General features: G+C 36.0%; 1 protein-coding gene and 1 long non-coding RNA gene across 4 annotated transcripts in view; one reads left to right on the top strand and one right to left on the bottom strand.

The window, feature by feature from the left end:
- Positions 1–23,332, top strand: part of MMP16 (matrix metallopeptidase 16) — a 166,946-nt gene that overhangs the window by 107,830 nt on the left and 35,784 nt on the right. Inside the window, exons 5-6 of the mRNA XM_086883419.1 lie at positions 12,086–12,247; positions 15,174–15,391. Of these exons, the coding sequence (XP_086739545.1) occupies positions 12,086–12,247; positions 15,174–15,391 (380 nt within the window). The remainder of the gene's footprint in view (positions 1–12,085; positions 12,248–15,173; positions 15,392–23,332) is intronic.
- LOC111924576 (uncharacterized) lies at positions 9,715–22,303 on the bottom strand. 3 transcript variants are annotated; one of them, XR_015285161.1, is made up of 7 exons: positions 22,154–22,303; positions 21,886–22,009; positions 20,308–20,476; positions 19,458–19,563; positions 17,164–17,310; positions 12,296–12,455; positions 9,715–11,343 (listed from the first exon to the last, which is right to left on the bottom strand). It is a non-coding gene; the product is annotated as an uncharacterized LOC111924576 (long non-coding RNA). The 3 variants fall into 3 exon arrangements; XR_015285162.1 differs by having other exon boundaries at positions 17,254–17,310; positions 20,308–20,500; positions 22,154–22,289; XR_015285163.1 differs by having other exon boundaries at positions 20,308–20,500; positions 22,154–22,277.

Raw genomic sequence — 23,332 nt, forward strand, 5'->3', positions numbered from 1 at the left:
GTGTTAAAGCGGATCTGGCTGACTTTGCATGGAAATAAATGAGGAAAGTTCACATTGTCTGTTACATCGACTTTGCTGCCAAGGAAACATCTAGCTGAAAGGCAGCATGGGTCCTTGCAGACAATTTTGGCAGCATTTGCACCTACAATCACTGAAAAAAACCACTGCCTTTTTTTTTTTTTTTTAAATTTTAATAATGTTGTTGTTTCAAACAACTGTTTAAGCAACAATGAAGTCAAGTTTATCTACCAAAATGGATTCATTTAAGCAGACCCTCATATAAGTATATTAGGAGAACTACATGAGTTTACATGGGAAAATTTAGTTGAAAAATGTGAAATTTACTTGAAAAATATTTGTTGAACAGGTTAATAAGTTGAAACTAACAGTGTTGGAGCTTTTAGCTTCATTTTCTCTTATTATCTTTCTCATTTTCCCCCTGCAGTATATGAGAAAAACACATTGGGAAGCCATTTTTGTTCAGGAAAATAGATTTATTTTAAATGAGTCCAAGCATAAAATGTGAGCCAGCCTCTTCATGACTTTTTTTATGGCCTCACAACCTCTCACATACAAAAGACTCCCTTAACACTACATATACAACTAATAAACAAATAAATACTCCTACCTTAATCTTTCCTCCTTTTAGAAAGAAGCTTAGCAGACTTTGTGTACTGAATCTGATAGAGCTTCATATAATTCTTACATGTTTCAGAAAGTTTTAGAGAATGGGGGAAAAAAAAATAGCATGTTCTTCTTATCTTCTATACATTTCATAAGTGTTTACCATCAGCCTACCAAAAGGCAATATTTCTTTGAAATGCATGATACCAACTAATAGTAGTGCTATTAATAGAGGAACTGCCTTATGAGCTATGAGATTTCACACCAGAGACTGAATTTCAGGTTCTTGAAAGATTATGTGCCATGGAGAGCTTGTGAAAAGCCATATCTCAAACATGTTGAGTTCAAAAGAAAAAAATTAATTAAAAAAAAAAAAAAAGGAGATAAAATTCCCTTTATTATTACAAATAAGTCAAAAACAGTTTGCAACTAAAAAAATCAGCTAATGAATGAATGACTTGAAATTATTTATTTTTCTTTTCAGTCTGATCTCCTAGTAGTGGTAATTTAGGAAAGAGGCATTTTCTATGAACCTAGAATTCTGCCTTGAGACAGAAAATGACATTTCAGTCATTTAAAGCAGGGATCAGGCTTAGCATTCCAACTCCCATGTGATTCAGGGTTCCTCAAGTCTCTATTTGTTGCTAGGGCCACTGAATGGAGACTTATTTTCAAGATAGTAGATTTAGGAAATACCAAAGATGCTCTATAGAATATTATTACTGCATTGCCATCTCATTTCCCCTGCCTTTTTAGGGGCAAACAGAATCTGAAAAATCGTGTTGCCAATTAATATGGGTGTTGTCATGGTTTCCTGAGAGAATGAGACAAGAATTTTACAGTAATTACATATTTAATTGCATATTTATTTATTAAGCAAAAGTGTAATGGATATTGAAAAAGTAGAAAGCTATAGATAACCCTAAAATATAAGATAACACTATATCTAAATTTTAAGAAATGTATATCATTAACTAATGAAAGACTTTCTACAAAAAAAGTTCTCAAATCTAATTTGTGCTTTTCCTGACAATTCTTCACTTCAAAATGCCCAAACAATATGTTCTTTAGGCCAAAATGGTTTTAATCTATATTTAGACTTCTTCCTAACTGTTTGGAACTGAACTGTCTGTCCAAAAAATGCTGAACAGGTAACATCAATAGCTGGAAACATATACAGCTAAAACATTAGGTTTTCATAAAAGATGAAATCAAAAAAATAATAAAAAAAACCCAGATAAGTTGAAAGACCAATATTTTTTTTGTGCAAAATGTTTTTGTTTGGTTGTTTTGGGTTTTCTTTAAGGTTTAAGTCTCTCTTTCAAGTCAGCCTATGATAAGTACTTCTTGAGTTCATACATATATCACTTAAGTCCATATCCTGTACTTCTATAATTAATGTTTTGCCAGTGACTTAAAAGAAAAGACCTAAGTCAAAAGCCAGAAGACTTGAGGGGGTGGAATTAATCTGACCATATGTTGATGTTTATATCTGAGTTAGTCTCATGGAGTCCCTTTAGAGTTATAGGAGAGATATATTGCCTTCCTGGGTAAGGTTTGTTGCATCCTGAAGTAGGTGTCTAAAACAAGCTAGATGAATCATGTTCTGAAATACCTGTTTCTCATCTCTTGCTGTGAGAGGTGCAGGTAGAGGCATTACAAATGTTACACAGAATCACTAGGTTGGAAGAGACCTTCAAGATCATCGAGTCCAACCCAGCCCTAACACCTCAACTAAACCATGGCACCAGGTGCCACATCCAGTCTTTTTTTAATCACATCCAGGGATGGTGACTCCACCACCTCCCTGAGCAGACCATTCTAGTATTTTATTACTCTTTCTGTGAAGAACTTTTTCCTAACATCCAACCTAAATTTCTCTTAGCACAACTTGAGACTGTGTCCTTTTCTTCTGTCAATTGCTGTCTGGTGAAAGAGACCAACCCCCACCTGACCACAATAGCCTTTCAGGAAGTTGTAGAGGGTGATAAGGTCACCTCTGGGTCTCCTTTTCTCCAGGCTGAACAGCCCCAGCTCCCCCAGCTGTTCCTCACAGGGTTTGTGTTCCAAACCCCTCACCAGCCTTGCTACATCCTCTGGACGCGCTCCAGCGTCTCAGCATCCTTCCCGAACTGAGGGCCCAGAACTGGACACAGTGCTGAGTAGCTAGATAACTTCCACTAGTGATGTTGAATTGTGCCATTTCAGATTAGAGGAGAACTATAGTGACAAGAGCTTGAAAACAGCCTCACCAGCCGGGGTCAGAAGAAGTCTGTCTCAGCCCCAGAGATGGCTGTTTTGGGAGCAGTTCAGTATAGCAGTCAGAAAGGTCAGTTGCAGGCATAGGCTGTTCACTGGCCCTCTTGTTACATCAGGACAAACACTTGTGCTGGTCTGAATGTCATAATTCACAAGTGGGTTGCACCTCTGAAATTCCGAATGCATAGCTGGTAGTGTGGTAATGCGTAAACGCACTTTTAGTTTTCCGTTTCTAGGAACATCCAGAGTACCTTGTGATGCAGTTTAGAAACTGATACTATGTTAGTATGAGGAAATGGGATTACCACTGAGTATTCAGGATGCTGGAGATCCAGTAGTGACATGGAATTAATGCTTGCAGAAGCTAGCAGTGCTTGCGGAAGCAGCAAAAGTAGTAGGGCCCGAGCTTGAGGAAGAGTTAGCAACTAAAATACATATATAATCAACAGTTGTTCCTTAGCTGTTTCTTGTCTTTAATGGTCACTTGTGGCATTTGTGGCAGGGCTGGCCATAGTGGCTTTCAGAGGTGCAGAGATGTGGTTACAACCTTCCTGACTGTGGGATGCAGCACAGCAGCTGTGGAAAATCGTGGCCTCAATGACTCTGTGTTCAGATCTCTGCTTTCCCAGTGGGAAGCTCTGGTCTGAGAGACACAAACCTGGAACCTCTGGCACTGTTCCTTCTTTCTGCCAGGGCCAGCTGCTGTTGCCCCAGGCTGGGGTCCTGCTGAGCTCCTAACTCAGAGAAGGGGAAGTGCTAGGATTGACTTCTGCCCTGGGTCTACATTCTAATGTCCAATCTCTGCTGGACTTCGCTGGGGCAGTGAACTCCTGCTTTCATCTTCCTCTCTAAGTGAATTCTTGCATAGTCTTCCTTCTGCTGGGAGGCCCGGGAGTGGCTGCCTGACCATCTTGTCCTCTCCAGCACCCTTTTCTCTGCCCTCTGCAATCTGCCATGCTGGAGGGGCTCAGTCATCTCCACGCCAGCAAGTGCCAAGAGTCGCTAGTGCGAACTGACCGTATTCCCCGAGTTCTAGAGAGGCTTACAGTGGTCCCTCTAGCCAGGGGAGCATACAGCTGTATGGATGTAGAATCCTAGGATCTTAGCAGCAGATTCTCCAATAGATCAGAGCATTTCATATGAGTAAATATTAACAAAGTAAGACCTAAGTAGCAGATTTGTCTTTCTGTCAGTTTCTCTGTATACACGATCCGCAGTTTGAAGTTGTCTCTATTTAAAATATGATGCACACTTGGATCAGGTTTCCCTTTGAAGTCTGCAGACTTCTTAGAAAACTTGTCTTCTTTTCAGATCAGAGAACTTTTAATGATTTTTTTCTTCTAATCACTTTGCCAATTAGGATTCAAAATTTCCATTTCTTTTTATCACCAGTTTAATGAAAAAAACCCAAACCATGGACAAATCCATCTTGACTTTTTTTCCCGTAATGTGAATTAAAAAAAGCAAAGTAACAGTGAAGGAAGAATTGTTCATATTACAACTTTATATATATATGTGCAAACCACTATGATGTCACTGTTTAAAAACTCTCAAATTCCTGTGTCTGTGTTAAGATACAGTGGTACACTAATAATAATACCTGGTTTTGGTGGGTTTAATGTGAGCTAATTTAAAGGCTATTATAATTACTCTCAGTAGTTTACTGGTACAGGGGAAAAAAATTACCAAACAAAAATTTAACCAACACAAGATGTACACATAAATTAAATTCTATGTGTGCTCTATTGTGGGAATTTCAGTGATCTCTAGGACTCTTTCAGATTTCTAAAAGGTGGTGAGATGCTAGAACAGGTTGCCCAGAGGAGCTGTGGATGTCCTATCCCTGGAAGTGTTTAAGTCCAGGCTGGATGGGGCTCTGAGCAACCTAGTCTAATGGAAGGTGACCCTGCCCATGGCAGGAGGGTTGGAACTGAATGGTCTTCAAGGTCTCTTCCAACCCAAACCATTCTATGCTTCTGTGATTTCTGCCCCATGACAGATTACATCTATTGTGAATATTTGCAGTATGACTTTGACCTTCCTCCTAGCATTTACGAACATTTCTTCATAGGAGGACACATAGAACATAGGGCTAAATGAATAAAAATAAAACAAAAGAAGTCACTGTGTTAACAAATCTGCACTTTAGTTGAGTGGCTTAGAGACAAACCCTACCCTGTTTTTTTTTGTCAAAACAAGGATTCCATTTTAGTGCAGCCTCATGCACAATTAAGGTTTTCTTGCCTTTTCACCCAAAGTGCCACTTAGGAGTGGTAGAAAGATGTACATTTCCTTCACATGAACGACCCAGAGCAACCAGACCATGGAGGATAGATGAGAACTGTGTGATACATGCTCTTCTCATGTACATATCCAAATCTTCAATCCTAGCATGTGTTTATTTTCACAGCCTTTAGAAAGCAGTTTTAACTACTTCTCTAGCTTATTTTTCCCACTAAAAAATAAAAACAGAAATAAAGAAAAGACAGTAAAGAGTATAAATAGGTAAGTCTGTTTCAATATTTGCAGCATTTGTAATATGAAGAACTTTTCTAGAAAAATGTGAAATTCCATAAAAATTCAAATTTATTTAAGATAGTTATTGTCTAAAGACAACCATGAAAACACCCAAAATGATTTTTTTCATTTTGTTAATCAATGTGCCTTTATTATTAGTAGAATGAAAATGGCATTTGAGAATAATGTATAAATTCAGTAGTGGACCTGAGTCCCACTGATCCCAGAAGCTAGAGATTCAACATAAATGTAGGAGTTTGTTTAGTTTGCTAGGTTTCCTGTCACAGCAGGGTTTCCTCAAAGCGTGAAATAAAGCCATAAGCATTATATATTTTCAGAAGCAACACATACCATCACATTAAAGCAAGCTCTCATGTCTTGTCTAGCTCCCCTAGGACCATCTCTAGCTGCTTTACTTGTCTCTCTTTGGGGAAGTTGGTATTGATTCACTAGTCAGAATGATTTGCAAATTTTTTCAGTACTAGTAACTGAAACTGTGAGAAAAAGTGAAAATATTCTTATATCCATGCTTTTTTTAGAAAGAAATTCAAGAATACCTAAAGTAATTAATTCCACCCATTTCAAGCAATTTACTAAAAGTTGTAGAATGTGGTTGGTAACAGATCTAAGTAGTAAGTCAGAAATTCTTGTCTTTTGCATGTCTTTGCCTTCTAAAGTACAGGCTGATATGTGTTACAAAAGAAAGTGGGCTCCTGATTTCTAAATTATGCACAAATTATGCAGAAACAGTAAAGCACTGCCAGGACGGACTCACAGGCCACTGAACTCAAATGTTGTCATCATATCTCATCAATGATCTGAGTCACCTGAAGACAGCCTTGCTCTGTAGTAATGTACCCTTGTCAAATTTCAAACGAGCAATTTTAAATTTCACACTAATCTGTTAATCTTTTTAAAATAGAATAGTTTATCAAAAATATGCACATATGGGTGTAGGTATTCTAAATTATAGACAGTGTAATTAGTATAGACTTTTTATATAACAAACTGTACCTCCCATTCTGTCTGTAAATATATATATATATGTATCACCAAGCCTACTGGGAAGGAGTTTATTATGCATTTTATATATTAATAGAGTGAAAGAAGACTTTTTTTGTCACTGTATTTTGTCTCAATGAAAAAGCCTAAATACATAGATATATTATTGAAAAATGATTTGTTTAAAATACAGTGTGTAAAAAGAAAATAGATACGCTAAGTTCATACAGAAAGTGGATGTGCTCTATATGATATATTTTTATTTAAAATGACAAAACATTAGTTTTGTTCTACATTTTTCAAAGGTGTTCCATCCATCTTTTAGCAAAACTCTCTTTCCAAAACAAACGCCAGGCTACCAAATTTTTGTGCCAATGGCAGAAATCTGAGATATTGTCAAGCAACTATAGATGATTTCTGATTTCTTAGACTGGAAAATGTAGCACCTTTATTTGGGTAAGACTATTCCTATGATTTATATTTAGTATATATACTCTCAGTGTAGCATACATATACATATATGGTGCTTATGTAAGTGCATACATAATGTATACGCTTGGTTCTGCTGTATTGTAATAAGGTCAGAGAGAGAAAGAATCTTCTTTTATGACTGACTGTTGAAATAGAATCTTCAAAATTCTGTCCTGTCTGAAAAGGATAATAATAAAAAAGATAAAACTTTTTTTAAGAAAGTTTTTTTAAAACTTTTTTTTAAAAAAGAACTTTTTTTTTTTTTTCTTTTTGTATGCTCTGTAGACTAAGACTCTTACTCTACAGTTTGTAGCATTTCAGCTGTTTGGATGCATCAGGTGGTAAAAATGAACAGGATAATGAAAATGCAAATTCTGTGTACATTGAAGAGAAAACAATGGGTATTTTGTGTGTGTGTGTAATATTTCTGATTAATTGTAAGTTTGCCTTTGAGATACTGTCTCGTTGGTAATAGGACTATAATAGAAGTCTTGTGCAGATTTAAATTTCAGTTTGATATGAATTTAATTAGGAAACATCTATCTACATCATGAAAAATGAAATAAAATAGTCTTTGTAAGAAAGAGTCTATATAAAAAATGTCTTTGTATTATTACAGTTTGTAATTTGAAATTCAGTTTCTAGGGTTTCTTTTCCTTGGGATGGAGAAGCCTTCAAAATTGAGGTCACATGTTAAGCCATTGAGTTATTGCTTTTATAAATTGAACTCACATACCATTTAAAATGGAAATTAATCTCTTCAGAGCTAGATTTTCTTAATAGCTTACTGTGGACAGACATATTAGCTTTGTTTATCTGTATATGTGAAAAATAGTGTATGAATTAGCTACAGGGAAAGGCTTCCCTGTAGAACATGCTTCACACTGCTGGCTGTTGAATATTTGATATATTAATACATATTTATACTCTGGAGGTTGGGCAGTGTTTGTAAAGTCAGGCAGATTTAGTGCCTAAAATAGTTTATAGCCTCAGAGAAAAGTGTCAGTATAAAAATAATAATTTTATCTTACTTCTTTACATACAATATCTTTTTCTTCTTCCCTTGTGAAATCAAACTTGAGATAAAATAAGAAAAACAGTCGCAAACTTTTTGGGCTTACAGCCATTCTATTCTAAACCTCCATGCTATTAGGGAACACAAGAACAGAGAAGCACAAGTTTTGGTCTTCTCAAACATATTTTCAAATAATTTTCTGCTACTCTGTGGATATACAAAAGATGTAACTGAGACGATCACAATTAATATTCACCATTGTATATCCTTGAGCGGCAAGCTTTAAAAATCATCTTAATCATACACATTTTAACTCCATTAGGACTTGTTAAAGTTTGTGATGGTGCTTCATTTGGCCATGTGGACTGAAGTGTGTCCCTCTTGGATAATGTATACTGAAATATAGAATGATTTGGGACTCCTTCAACGGTGGCAATGGAGAAAATATAAAGATGGGATAACAAAGCTAGGCTGAGTGAATATGAATGCTCACTTGTTCTCACACTTCTTCAACTTATTCTGAGCACTGACCAAGGAATTGAAGGTGGGCTACCATCAGCCTTACAGTCACAAATTCACTTCTGTGCAGCCTTGAGAAAAAGAGCAAGACTGAGCAACAGAAGGTTGTCCTGCTGCACTCTCAGGAGCTTCAGTAACATTGAGGTACTCAGGGGAAGTCTGCTCCCTAAAGCAAAGAGGCACTGAATAATTGTTGCCTAATTAGAGAAATCTAATCGCATGCAAAGCAAAAAAGGAAGGAAACTAACATAGTAATAAGGCCCTACCTGTACTAGACTCAGACAGCTCATCTTGGGCTGGTTTAAACCTGAGTTTCACTGGCACTAAGTTATTTGGGTCAGTTTAAATTCAGGATGCCCTGGAGACAATCATGACGCTTGATGGAAATTGTTATGAATAATGGGGCTATTTGGCTACAAGTAGAAAATATGTTCCCTGTTAAATCATTGTCACCCCAGGCAAGAATATTATTCTCCCAGCTCTCTCCTGTGACCTTCTCCCTTCCTTCTTATTCAGTTGCTCAAGGGCTGTTCTGCCTTTGCCACACTTAATGGCTCCCCTGATGGCTACAAGTTGCATTGCATGAGGTGGAAATAAAGACTAAATCCAGAGGGGCAGTCAGACCCTGAATGTAATGTTTGGGGGTTTTTGGTTGGTTGGTTGGTTGTTTTTGTTTTGTGGGTTTTTTTGGGGTTTTTTTGGGTGGTTGTTGTTTTTGTTTGTCTTTTTTGTTTTGTTTTTTGTTTTTCTTTTTATTTTCTTTATATAAATCTCCCCCATCCAAAAGACAAAAGGAGAAACAGCCAGCCCCTGCAAAATATCTGTTGTCTGACGTAGTCCCACTGTCATTTAGAGCTTCTTTAGAAGTGCTCTACCATATGCCCATTATTGGGATTCTGAAAGGAAGATATGCCAGTAGCTGAAAGTTGGTTTTATTTATTTCCCTGTTACTAGTATTTCATGTCTTATAGAGCAACATGAAAAAAAATTTAGAAATTGCTGGAAATCTGTAAGGGGACTCAGTAAGGACTGAGAAGCAAAGGATGTATTAGTTCTTCATGTATTGCATAACTGGCACAAATAGAATTAGTAGACTCTTCCAAGACTGTTGATTAACTGTGGTTTCTTGAAATTTTAGAAATTATGACTAATTAACTTCCCAGACTTCCTGCCTCAAACAGTAGAGGTAAAGCATGTAGAAAACTCTTTCATCTACTGACAGTAAGGAGCCTAATGATAGTGGTAGAATAAATACTCTTAATTCAAAACTATTTGAAAATAATTCCATAAAAAATGTGGCCAACTTGTTAGTGCATTTTTTAATATAAGACTTAGTTAATACTCATGATGTAGGAAGCATGGGTATAGAAGGGAAATTTGCTTTCAGAAGGTCTGAAAAGCAAAAGAAGCTTGCTTCTTAAACATTCAAATTAATACTAGGGAAAGAAGTTTTGCATTCTAATAAACCTAGTTTAGAACTTTCACAAAACTCAGAAAAGAATTGAAAAATAATGTGAAACTTTTCATCACAGTATGAAAGCTGTGGTACAGTAACATGCTCTTCTTTTCTGTCTTTCCATCTTAAACCTATGATTATTTAAAATTACATTAATTATTCCATTATAAGTGCAGAACTAAAACCTTTACAGAGTTCCTTCTGTGCATCAGTTCCTATGCTGCTGTTAGCTACAGAAGCTGTGGATTATTCATAAGAAATGATGTCAAGATCATCTTTGTCTGCAAAGAGAAGGCCAGATTCAGATATCAAGAGCATTTGTCAGCAGGACAGTCAGGCTTATCAAACCTATTGAAACAACACATTGAGATTCTGCTTTACTATAAAAAGAGTTGCATCTAAGAAAAATATTGTCATAAAGTATTTCATCTAGAAACCACATGATTATAAATGATAGGATAAACTTCTCATTTCTAAAAGCACATTATGTCACATTAATTTTTGAAAGATGTGATTTTCTTTGCACAGTTATACTGAATAGAAGATCAAGAACATCTAGTTGACATATTTTCAAATTAAAAATGAGAAGTTATGAGAAGACTCTGAACTAAGCATATAGTTTTACTTGTGTCTGTTTTCATGATTTCATTCAAACATTTATTTTTCTGACATCAGCATGGCTTTATACATCATGAAGGCATCTAGTGTTTCCTCTTTCATATGTACTTTGGATAAAGTTTATTTTATTGTGTCAACAAGAGGAAATTCTTGAGAAATTGAAATACTGTCAACTATGTCCTCAAAGTTCTGTAATGTATATATGTGTAATTTTGTTGCTGATGCAACTTAATATTATTTTTACTGACATTTTAAAAGTACTTCCAGATCAAGTTCCAGCAATGGAAAATAACTGTCTATCCCCAAAGAATCTACAGGTTAAAGGGTAGGAGTTAAGGCTGAGCATTTTTTTCATATTCACAACCAATATATGACTATTAGGCCACAGCACAAGTCTTTCATTATTTATATTTCTCTTTTGAAAATAAATTACTTACTATAGGTGACACCAGTTTCAAATGGGTTCAGCATTTCAAAATTTAATAGATAAGCATAAGCTGCTGATCTAGAGTACTTCTCTTGTCAGTGGGATGGGATCACACTTCTGGAGGATGGTTCTTCCCATCCCTAGGTGATGAAATGAGCTATATTGGATGTGACCCTTTTCAGACAACTGGAATCTTTCTCCTGATCTAAAACACTTTTCCAAAGTTTAATTCTGTGACAGGTTTACAACAGAATCTGTAAAGAGTCATAGAAAGATATGCAGAACAAAATCTTACATGAGCAAAAATTGACACAATTAATACCATAGAGGTCCAGCTCTGAAACTTTTAGAAGAAGTGTCATTGGCTTTGATTTGTGTTTTCTTCAGAAGAGTGCCATAATTCTACTGCCAGATCTTCCAATTGTATCTAATACTCTGTAGGAAAAAAATTTAAAAATACTTTTGAGAAGAGAATAACAAAAACCTTAAAGTGATCTGTAACATGAGTGCATGGCTTTTCTTTAGTCCTACAAAAATTAAAAAAGCTCTAATACTTAAATAAAAAACTACAGTTATTACAAGGAATTGCACAATGGAATATATTAGAACATCTATTTGCCTCATTAGGATTTCAGTTACAGTGATTCAGAAATGGAGAACATCTCCATATAATCAGCAGGGATCTGACTGCAAGTGTTTGGATGACTAAGTGCTCCGTGGGGTTTGTTCTAAATAGGTAGTCTTCAGTTGGTGTAGTTTACCAAACAAAGCCAAACTATTTTTCTATGGGAGCTATGTCTTGATGAGAGCATTTTTAGTTGGATTCGTGGCAACATCAACTTCAAGTCATAAATTGCACAGAATTGACATGAGCTGTGACACTGCAACCCTGCACTTGCCATGTGTATCAATTAAAAAGGTTTATGTTTATGATGACTGTAAGAGTACCATATATTATAGCATAATGATTTCCTTATTAGGAAAAAAAAAGAGAGAAAACTGCCTTTTCTGCCACGTTATCCTTGATATCCTTGATGATTCATTAATTACTACTCACTACCTTGTGAAACTCAAATCACAGTGAAAATGTCTTGCAAGTGCAGAGTCCTCCATGTGTTGGCTTTTTTTTACTAGCTTTATGGATTCAAAAGTCTTTTTCCTTTCCTTCTCTTCACAGGAAACGATCTCTTTCTAGTAGCAGTGCATGAACTTGGACATGCTCTGGGCTTGGAGCACTCTAATGATCCCACTGCAATCATGGCTCCATTTTACCAATATATGGAAACTGACAACTTCAAACTACCTAATGACGATTTACAGGGCATCCAGAAGATATACGGTACGTCATGCTCTCATCAGACACCACAAGCTTTTGGGTTCAGAATACCTGTGAGGTCCTCCTGTCCATATCACCTCTCCAAAGAGTTCATTAGTGTGGACTTCACCAGTTGTTCCTGCTGTTACAGAGTCTCTACATGACATCCAGTGATCTTGAGGATGCTCTTTGTTTCTAACTGTTCACAGCTTATATTCAAATTTGCACTCACCTGGAAGAGTAATTTTAAATGTTTTAAAAATCTGTAAAGAGAATTCATGCAAAATTATTCCAAACTCTGAAAATATTAAGAAATGCAGGCCTTTAGGTGTAATGACATTATTTACACATCTCATGAAACTTGATGAATTGTTTGCTTCTCAGTTAATCAGTTATAATACAGAAAATTTCGCTCAAAATCCCCAAAACACCCTTTCTTATGATAAATATAACAAATTGATCTCAAAATAATGTTATCACCAGTCCCTAGAGAGGGTAAAGAAAGGATGACTTTTTTAAAATATATTCATCTAGGTTTTTCATGGCCTGATACAAGATGTACATGATGCACATAAATTCTACATTTAACAAGGCAATTGAATTATTTTTTAAAAAGTCAAAACAATAACATAATTGTGATTATAGGTTGAATGTAACACTATCTCCCATATTACAATCCCTTAAATTTCCAAAGACATAGTTTTAGTTTTGGTTTTAATGACTTTGATTCTGTTGGTATATGTTAAATAGTCTTTTTTTTTCCCTTTAAAGATATATTATATTTTTAGAAGTGGAAATTCTGTAATATCTTGTGTTAATGCTCTGTATCCAGTGCATATAATTTTACATTGCCTTGTTTAATGTTTTCTAAATAAATCTGCACTGGATTAAATTCTGTACTCCCAGTTTTTCCTGTTTAAAGTTTGTCATGGTTATGTGGAATATTTTGAGGGCCATTCCTTCTTTATCTTTCCTACCAGAAAGGACAACTACAATCGTGTAGAATTACTGTACTGCTAACTAGAAATCTGCAGACTCCATAGTGTAATAGTAACAAGAATTTTAAAATATCATATTCACAAGCACAGATATAAATTTTCATAAAGAATAAATAGCAATTTCTGGATGACTGGCTGATCATGTTTTGTTTGGTTGGGTTTTTTTCCTGTGTGATCAGCTGGAAGGAAGGTTGTTTCTCATGACCTCATAAGTTGGTAGTCTAGACTTAAGAGCTAGACAAGGATACTTTGCTGAAAACTAGCTGCTAAGCTCCAACAGCTGTGGGCTATACATTAGGAGAAATGTGTTACCCCTGAGAAGTAATATCTGACATCACCACCAAATGGCATAAAAGAACTTTGATTTGGGGTTAAAAACTTTCCAACACGAGCTACTGCAAACTGATTCCTTTGCTCCCTTTAAAATCAAGATGTGATCTGGAATCATATGCCTCAATAAAAATGTCACACCTATTAAAATAATTACTTTGGGCTGCAGTATTCCTTGAAATACTGTTATTGACTGTAAATTATAAATGTCACGAGTCTTAAAATTGTGAATGAAATAAATGTCTTATTAAATTGCATGACAACCATTTGGCGAGTTTAAGATTTCCTTACATAATCCATCTTTTTCTTTATAAAGTATGTCTTTTTGTAAAACTCTCAGAGATTCAAATTTATTTCCTGCAGTTTTAAAGTTGTCTTACTATTCAAAAGTGTTTCTGAAGGTAGTCATGCAAACAGTATTTAATTTTTAAAGTCAAAGTATATTATCTATTTAAATAATTTTGAGAGAGGCCTAAATAGAATGAAGAAAAATTAAAACATTAATATTGTTTGCAGACATCTTACTGATCCAAGTGAAGCTTCTTATCTTTTTCTCCAGGAAAAATAAATGTTCCTGATAACTTGTAGAGAGGGGAAGGCATTTTCATTACACTCATTTCAAGTCATTCAGTATGCCATTAGGGTTATGATCAGTATCTGTCTGGGATGGCCTGATGACTTGCAGGTAGAGAAATTATGAGTGATATTATTATGAAACAAAACTCTGTATATTTTGACAGAAAATATATTTGAAAGATGAAAAATGTTTTAAGACTGCTCTACAGAGTTTCAGTGTTTCACTTGAAGAAAATGTGTGAATCATGGCAGGGGGTTGATGGTGTTTGTGTGTTACATGCATGCCTAGGATTTGAGGTCCAGTTTTAGGAGCTCCTGTGCATACCAAGGGATGTTAGAAAAAACTGGGAATGACCTAACTCTAATGAATATGACATTACGTGATCTAAAAATTTGGTCAGTAGGAAGTAGCAGATATGCTACATGTATGCCTGTGTGAATTGATGACTATAGATTAAAAATATAGGTAGAAAAATCTATTGACTGATGATGATCTTATAAGGAACAAGATTTTTTTTTTCACTTATTTGTACAAGAGGATATTATTCTAAGAGTTCTTACTTGGTGAATAATTTTCTTTGAACTACTTCTCATCTGAAATGGTGATGGCCTAAGCATCCTTTGAAGGTTTTATTAGAAAGTTGTTCCAAAAAGGAGGATTTTGGATAATGAAAACTAATTCTTTTCCTTGATTTTGGTAGCCATTCTTTATATCCTTTCTAACCAGTGCCTGACTGGAGCAGGCTCCCCAGGGAAGTGGTCACAGCACCAGCCTGAGTTCAAGAAGTGTTTGGACAACGCTCTCAGGCGTGTGGTGTGACTCTTGGGATGTCCTGGGCAGGGCCAAGAGCTGGACTCAATGATTCTAATGGGTCCCTTCCAACTCAGCATATTCTGTGATTCTATGGTTCAGTGATTTAATAGCATCAGAAGGGTGTGTTAGGTCACTTTTTCATTCCCCTTTCACTGTCGGTACAGCTGTTTTTTGTTGTGTATGTTTCCTTTAGTGGGTTTGTATATTACATCCAGCTGCTGTGTTTTTAAAGGTCCACCTGACAGGATACCACCACCAACAAGACCTCTGCCAACAGTGCCCCCACATCGCTCAGTCCCTCCAGCAGACCCACGAAAGAATGACAGGCAACCCAAACCTCCCCGGCCACCCACTGGTGACAAACCTTCCTATCCCGGAGCCAAGCCCAACATCTGTGATGGGAACTTCAACACTCTGGCTATTCTTCGCCGGGAAATGTTTGTTTTTAAGGTAGGAGGCTGTGAATTTTTCAGTGTTACATCAAATGTCTACATTTCTCTTTTTTTTTTTTTGTAAAGCAAACTCTCATTCATCATGACTCTACATTCCCAGCCTGCTCACAGTTAGAAAGTTCAAGAAAAAAATTAAAAAATAAACATACACATGGCCGAAACATCCAGCAGGGGACTGCTGCAATGTTCTATATTAAGGAAATACCCATGTCAGCAGAAACTGTAATGCTTCAAAATGTAAGGGTAAATAAATGCTGCATGTTGTGGAAAGATAAAAAAAGTGTAAATCAATTCATGAATAATAAGGAAGCTTTTGCTGGGAATAAACCACATGCTAACATACAGTAGATACTGTGTCTTTAGCACTTTTCATTTTTTTAATGGAACTATAATTTTAACTTTACAATTAGATCTGTCATTTACAAAGGAAGTTTGTCATTGTGTTGTGGTTGCATTGAAACCACAATATCTTACTAAAGGTCTTTGCCACAAGATTCCTGCTGCAAATGTGTCATTATTTTTTTCCATTCATCTTCTTGCTCTGAGCTGAAAATGTGGTGTATATACAACAAATTGAAGTAAACAAACAGAACTGAAAGGCAGCCTTTTAATAGAAGCACTTTGCTAAGACTCATGGACATCAAAGGTATCTTCAGGAGGATGATCTGCAGTATGGTTTCCAGAAGACACTGAATGTTGAAGAAAAAATACAGAATCATTGTTGCTCAGTCTCTTAAACCAATTTGCTGACAGGTAATGTTGTTCAAAAATTTCAGAAACGAGCAACAAGATAATCTGTTTTTTGAAGTAATAGCATGTCATATTTGCTTAAGCAATGGGAAATGTGAGATCTTTGTTTTGTAAATGTGTGATAGGATCCTTTTTATCTTCTGTATTATAGATAGAGAAGAAGGAAGGGCCTTTCATGTGACTAGATAAGTTTTCTCTTCACCAATAGAGTAAGTGCAAGGGAAAGGCAATGATTTGTCCCAAAGCATGAAGCTCCCAGTTCAATTTTGTTGTCCTTTCTGATAGGACTTATTTCTCCCTTATGTGTTTTCTTTTTATATAGCCTACTTCATCAGATAAATCTTATCAGCAATGCTACCCAGGCTTTCACTTTCTTTAGCATATCTAAAAGAACATGTACAAATAGCTTTACATTAATTAATTCAAAATTATTGAGCTACCTCCACGATCCAATGGGCAGGAAATATTTTTCCCATAAACTGCTAAGGATTTTTGCAGCCTGGGGCTGTCAGCCCATTCCATTTGAATGGATGGTATATGGTGAAACACTGGGAGGTCCTGAACCATCAGTCTTTTATGACTAAAACTCAAAGGTTGAGGAAGAACCTAATTTTCTAACTTGACATTAAACAGGATATTAAAATACCTACTTCAATCTCATGTCATCCACCTCAAGAGCAATAGAACATATTCTCATTTAGTTTAGACATAAATCAATAAACTGAGAAATGCCGTTCCACTAACACAAAATTTCCTGTCTAGGCAAGCCTGTGTTCCTGGATAAATATATTCAACACCATTAATAATCACTCTTATCTGGTCTGATTGAAAACAAATTAGATTTTCTTCAAAAATGTTTACTGCTTACTGCCTTAACACCACATATTTACTGTAAATTGTATATGCTTGCTAGTGTGCAGACTGCATTTGCATTCCAAAATTAAAATTAATTTCATCAATCCAATGAGGAAATGTGATAAAAGTCTCTCAGATAAAAGCGACCAGTAGCAGAATGCTTACAGATTTCATGTATAGAGTCGGACTCCCCAAATGAAGTCACTGCAATCAGAAGAACAGTGTTCTGTGCTAGGAAGGGAAGTTAGTGGTCACCTTTGTTGAAGTTAATTTCACTAGTGTCCCACGGTTTTTCTTTTCTCCTCAGGATGCCTGGGAACATAACAAGGCATGTCTTGGGTTAGTGTGCTAAACAGTGGAATTTGCCTAAGTACAGAGATTTTGACTTTGTAGAGTGAGGTTCTTTGAATGCTGGACTTAGTGAGCTTTAAGTCTCTTGTTTGTACATTAATTTGCTAATGAAGATTTTTGTCTGCTAAAGGATTTTTATTAACTGTTTGAGATTTTTGAGTAGGGGAAGGACTATAAAAGGGGCAGAAAAGGGGAAGAGTTAGAAAAGTCAACTTTGCAAGATCCTGGGGTGTGAGACAGGTTGTAAGGAAAAGCTCAGCATGTCTGAATGTAGCAGAAAAAGGGCAGGAATTAATTCTTTGGGGTTGTAAACAGAAATAGGAACTGAACACAGGGGAAATCATCCAGCAAAGGAGGAAACCAAGCTGGAGGTTCTGTGATCTGTCACAACAAAAATAACCCAAACCTCTTTTCCCTTGCTTCTTAATGACGGTGCAAGGGAAGACTGGGAGGGCATAAGTGATGGGCTGAGAGCCAAGTACGGAAAGGTGGAGACCAGGGGATTGATGACAGTACTGTACCAGGTGGAAACAATTAAAGAAGAATTATGACCTTCATTGGAAGAATTATTGTTGGATAGTTCCCAGATGAGTTAAATGGATAAAGTTGGAGGCTGATCAAATTAAATCCTTTTCTGTCTTTGTCTTTATCCAGAGGTCTGTAATTATTGTGTAGTGGCAGATTTTACTGCCTCCTGACTGGAATGTATGCCATGTACCGATTTCAAATTGAAGATAACCAGTTTTTTTTTCTCATGGGCAAGTCTCAAAATAAGGATCTCAATTTGTTTAAATAATCCTTGAAATTTCTTGGGAACTTAGCCGCAGAGTTGAAGAATTTCAGCACTTTTGAATAATTAAATTCTAATTTAAGCATAAAACTGAAGCATGAAATCCAACACACTGAGGTACACTGTGGATTTTCATAGTAGATGGCAAACATTATTAATTTCAAGATTGTTTTCTCTTGGCTGTTAAGCTATTAGGTATACTTAAGAGCATCAGAATATTAGAAACAATTTCTGTGTTCAGTCAAATTAATGAGCTTTGTGGTTTTAAGACTATCTGGCATTCTCAAATGGATATATCCAGAGTAAAACTGCATAGCACTAAATGTAAGGAGAAAATGTAATTTACACTTATCCATCCCTTTTCATTGTTTTGTCATTACTTTGACAAAGTAACAATCCTAGAAACACTTGATAAAGATTGTAGGGTCATAGAGATGAAAAACAGGGGAACTGTTCTTTATCTAGCATAAACATTAAGCAGTAAAGTTTACAAAAGTAAAGCAATCAATTTACTAAAGATTCTCTAATGATCACCAAATAAAATTATAATTTTACAACTTTTTTTTTGTAGGAATAATTGTATTTTAAAGAAAAGATAATTCTTTTATGCCAAATACACACATATCACTGGCATATAAATTGTATTGTCCCGAGAGGATTTCTTACAGAGTTCTTTAAATTAGATGCCCTTAAAATGTCCCTGCCAGCTGTAAGGTTTGGGGACACAGTATGCTATGCAACGAAAATGTTTGTTAAAATCAATACATTGTAATTGCTGGTTTCAGTTGTCATCAGCTGATAAATACTGCTGTTATTTGGTTCGTGTTTGAATTGGTATAAGGAACTAGCAGGGCAGAAGAATGTCTATGCCAAAATTCATGTGTGCCAAGTTTTTGTCTTTGGATAGCTTCTTAGCTTCTGTATTTATACTCAACGCAATTAGTATTTTGCTGTCACACTCATTTCCAGTCTTTCCTTCTTCTGTTTTGCTAGAAGTCCCCTGGGACACGGAAAAATGGCTAAAAATGGTGAGAAAGAAAGGTCTTCCTTTTCTGGGCAAGTTATGCAAAGTGGTATGACACTGTCTGCCTTTAATGAAAACCCTCTCTGCCACTGTGTGTAGCAAAATGCAGCATCCAACAGTACTGTCTTATTAATGTCTCCTGAGAGTACTCCAGAGCTAGTGCATCATGAAAAGAAACCCCACTGTCAAAGGTCTGAAGACAAGATCCATTAGTGAGGAAGTTTGTAGCATATACTTCCACTTTCTTCCTGTGTCCTGTGCAATTTATACTTGGTTTCATGGCAACAAAATTACCTGTAGCTCTTCTTCAGCAGTGTTACTGTCGTCAATGTCCTTTTCCTTTACGTTCCTTTCAGTCTTACAGATTTTAAAAAATGCTGCTTTCTTGAGCAAGTTGCATCTAGAAGAGTAAGCATATGTGGAATTTGTCCTTCATAAGCATCAAATTAAAGAGACAAGTTGCTGTCCTTTTTTTATGTGACACAGGTTTTTGTTTCACAGAAGAGCATTTCATAGAGGTTGCACTGGTCCTTGGTTTAATGCTAAATCCCTAGGAAACAAATTTATGGATGTAATTGCTAATGGTTTTAGTATCCATGTTGGAAAAGTTAACTTCTTGAAGAACAGCATTTTTTAACTACTCTCATATACTGTGTTGTTTGTTAAAATGTAATTTAAATATTAGATAAAGAATTTTGTCCAGCAGACAAATATCATTTACAGCTCAGAGGAATGTCTTCTGAGCATCACAGATGGTGGAACATGGAACCAGTTCGAGAAAGGCCTTAATGGGCTGTAGTAATTTTAATTTCTCCACAACTTGCAGAAATTTGTTTTCTGACTCTTCATCTTCTAAGAACCATTGTAAAAACATTTATGACATGCCAAACAAGCCAAGGCAATTAGGCTGTAATTACTCTTTGGCATTACTTTAGACTGCTATTGCTTTCATACGTAACAGTATAGGTTCCATTTAATATCCCTCTTAGAAGTGTGTATTTATATAGGGTATGCCATTAAACATGAAAGGAAAAAAAGCTGTTTCTTTATATGTGGTAAACACATGAGAAACTTTTAAAGCATTTTAGCATTGGCTATTTAATCTAATTAAAAATCTGTGGGACAGAGGGAGAGAACTACTTACAAAAGCAGAGGCAAAGAAACAGCTCTAGTATGAGACTTGATTTCACTGTATTTGAATGCAGACTTTTTTTCAGAGCTCTTGTGGTCTGTTTGTGTAGCTGGTTTTTGTCGTGTCATGCTGTGGGTGTCTGAGCTGTCAACTGCTGCCTGGGAAAGTTCAGCAGAGGATCCTGAGGAAGTAGACACTTTGTGATCTGAAAGGGAAAACCACTTAACATCCTAACTATAAAAGTCTAGGAACAGTAGTTCAGAAGCAGCTAAGTCTGCAGAGAACAGACTCCTTTTCCCCTATTTTTTGTATCATATTAGGAAGACCAGTTGATGGAATTTGCCAGTTTTTGAACTAAGGGAAGGAGAGCTGCTTTAATTCAGGTAATTGAGTTTATACGTTGAAAAGGAAGGATAAAAGCAGCAAAAACTCAGCGGGGAATTAAATGTATCATGGTATACCAAGCTAACTGGAAATGTACAGTATGGTTGTTTTATGAAACAAAACCAAATTGTAGGATGTCACGAAGGATAAAAGCAGGGACATGCTGGGATGCAAAAAAGTCATAGCTTGTCTGTTTTTGATAATTGAATACTTTCACTGACAGATGTAAAAATATTCTCCAAATGTTACCTCAGCCTTTCAATCTGCTTCTAAGCTAGGAAAGGTTTTTAGCTAACACATTCACAGGCTTAAAATGGGAAGTACAATCTGTTCCTTACAGTGTGGAAAGTGGGTAGTCTATTCCATCCAGCTGCAGAGCAATTTAGACAAGAATGTAATCACCTGGGTAATAATTGTACCAGAATAGTGGTGTTTAAAATCCTTCTACCATCTCTCTTTTTAAAAAGTTGTCTAGAATTCTATTACACAGTTTGAAAGATGGCAGCCCAGTCATAGAAATACTTATTATCTAGCACCTGCATGCATATCTGTGTATATATATGTAAATTTTATGTATAGAAAGTTCTAAAAAAATCATAACTCTATTTTCAGGGCTTTATTTACGAAAGTATCGATATAATTAATATACATTTTATTAAAACTTACAAGCAACTTAAACTGATTAATAGTCTGTACTATCTGCCTAGTAAAATTCCCATTAGTCATGTAGTAGCCCATTAAGAAGTATAACCTTCCCAGGATGTATGACTCAGTATCTTCCACGGGGCTTTAGATTTGTCAGGAGAGGGAGTACTGTTTTTTATCAAAAGGCTATGTTTTCACTGGCAAACGGTGTGGTGTAAAAGGATTTAATCAGTAGCAGAGCAGATGGTACTGAGTTCCTCTCATGTCCATCATATGTGCCTTGCCTTTAATTAGATACAGTTTGTCCTCTGAGGCCAAACAGTTGCACAATACATGTGTTTCAGATTTTTCAGAAGGGTAGCTAACCTGTAGACACTGGTGTCTTTGACTGTGGACCCCATGAGAGTCCATGAGAGCGCCACACAAGTGTTTCATCTAATGGTGGCTGTTACCATCTTGTTAATATGTAATTGCTCACACCATCTTGACCCAAATAAGCCTTCACATGCAAAATATATTATTATTTCTTCTCATACAACTTTTTGCATGACACAATTGTACCTGTGCCTTGACTCCATACTACAAGTTTGCATTGCAATACAGTTCAGGAAGATGAGGCAGATTCAACAACTGTGCTGAGGCATTGCTGTGAACTTGAAAGCTACTATTCTGAGTTTAATTTTCCCTGAGAGAAAAGCAAGACAGATTATTTGTTTAATTTCAATTTAAACATGAGGGAAAAAATTTTGTCCTTTCTGCACCATTTTGTAGCAACAGAAATATGAGCACTAAAAAGTCTCACAAAATGTTTGTCACTTATTTACCCCACCTAAAACATCTAGAGGTCCTTTCCAACCTCAACCATTCTGTGATTGTGTGAATGTGCTGAGATTTGACTGTTTCACCCACTCATTTCCCAGTAGCATTTGCTTCATCCCCTTTGGAATATGACTGTCAGAGGCAATAGCTAGTGAGATTTGGTCAGGAGACTGTTTTGTGACTTCATTCCAGCTCAGAAACACCAACCTGGCATTAGGATGTGTGGAGACAGCTCACAAACACTAACAAAAGAAGTGCAGGGGAGGGAATGTCCACCCTTTCTGTCTGTGGGACAGATGTTCTGCTGCCTCCTTCCGAAGAAATCATCCTCTTTCCTAGGTTTTGAATAAAACACTTATTCAAAGGCTGACTTGGTCCTGTCTCTGAAACTCTCACCATCTCATGATGATCCATTAATACCCACAAGGTGCACTCCCCTAACCCAAAGAGTCCTCACAGATAAAAAGGATCACTTCAGACTCTTCAAGGGTTTTCACAGAGAGTGGAACAGTCTGAGTTTAAGAGCAATACTAGAATGAATTGTGTGAATTACTATACAAATGTGGTAGCAGGCTTTGGGGCAATGCTTGAAAACTGTAGGCAGTTAAATGTGAATCTAAACAAATTCTTATTTCTGATTTAATCTAATAAATACTGAAAAATATGATACTAAATATTTGTGAACCACTGGCCACAAATCAAAGAATTAGTCATTCTTTAGAAGCATTTTTTTTTAAGTAGAGTGAAACTGGAGGAATCTGAAGCTCTCTGGTACTTGCTTTACACAAAAGGATAGAGTGGGTCAGACTTTTATGTACTCTTAGGAAAGAACTTGTAAGCTGAATAAAAAAAATGGAATTGTTTCCTTTTCTCACTCCAAAAAAATTGTCCAACAAATGATAGTGTGCTTATATGGTGTTACTTGTGCATTTAAAAGTGATGTTTTATTTGTTGTTGAAAATAACTGTTCCTTTTTTTCTGCACATATGACAAGAGTTTGTTCTAAAATCTACTTGATCATTAAAAATTGTGTTTTCAATCACAAGTTTTACATACTAACAAAGGTAAGAAATACTGAACAATTATGGTTCTGCATAGCATTATTAAATAAGAGAAAGACATTAAAAATACAGATAAACAAATGCACATAAAAAGACTCTAATCTGGTAAATTTATTTCTTGTGCATAA

This window comes from Cyanistes caeruleus, chromosome 1 (assembly GCF_971803275.1).
Source record: "Cyanistes caeruleus chromosome 1, bCyaCae1.hap1.1, whole genome shotgun sequence".
Taxonomy (NCBI): Eukaryota; Metazoa; Chordata; class Aves; order Passeriformes; family Paridae; genus Cyanistes; species Cyanistes caeruleus.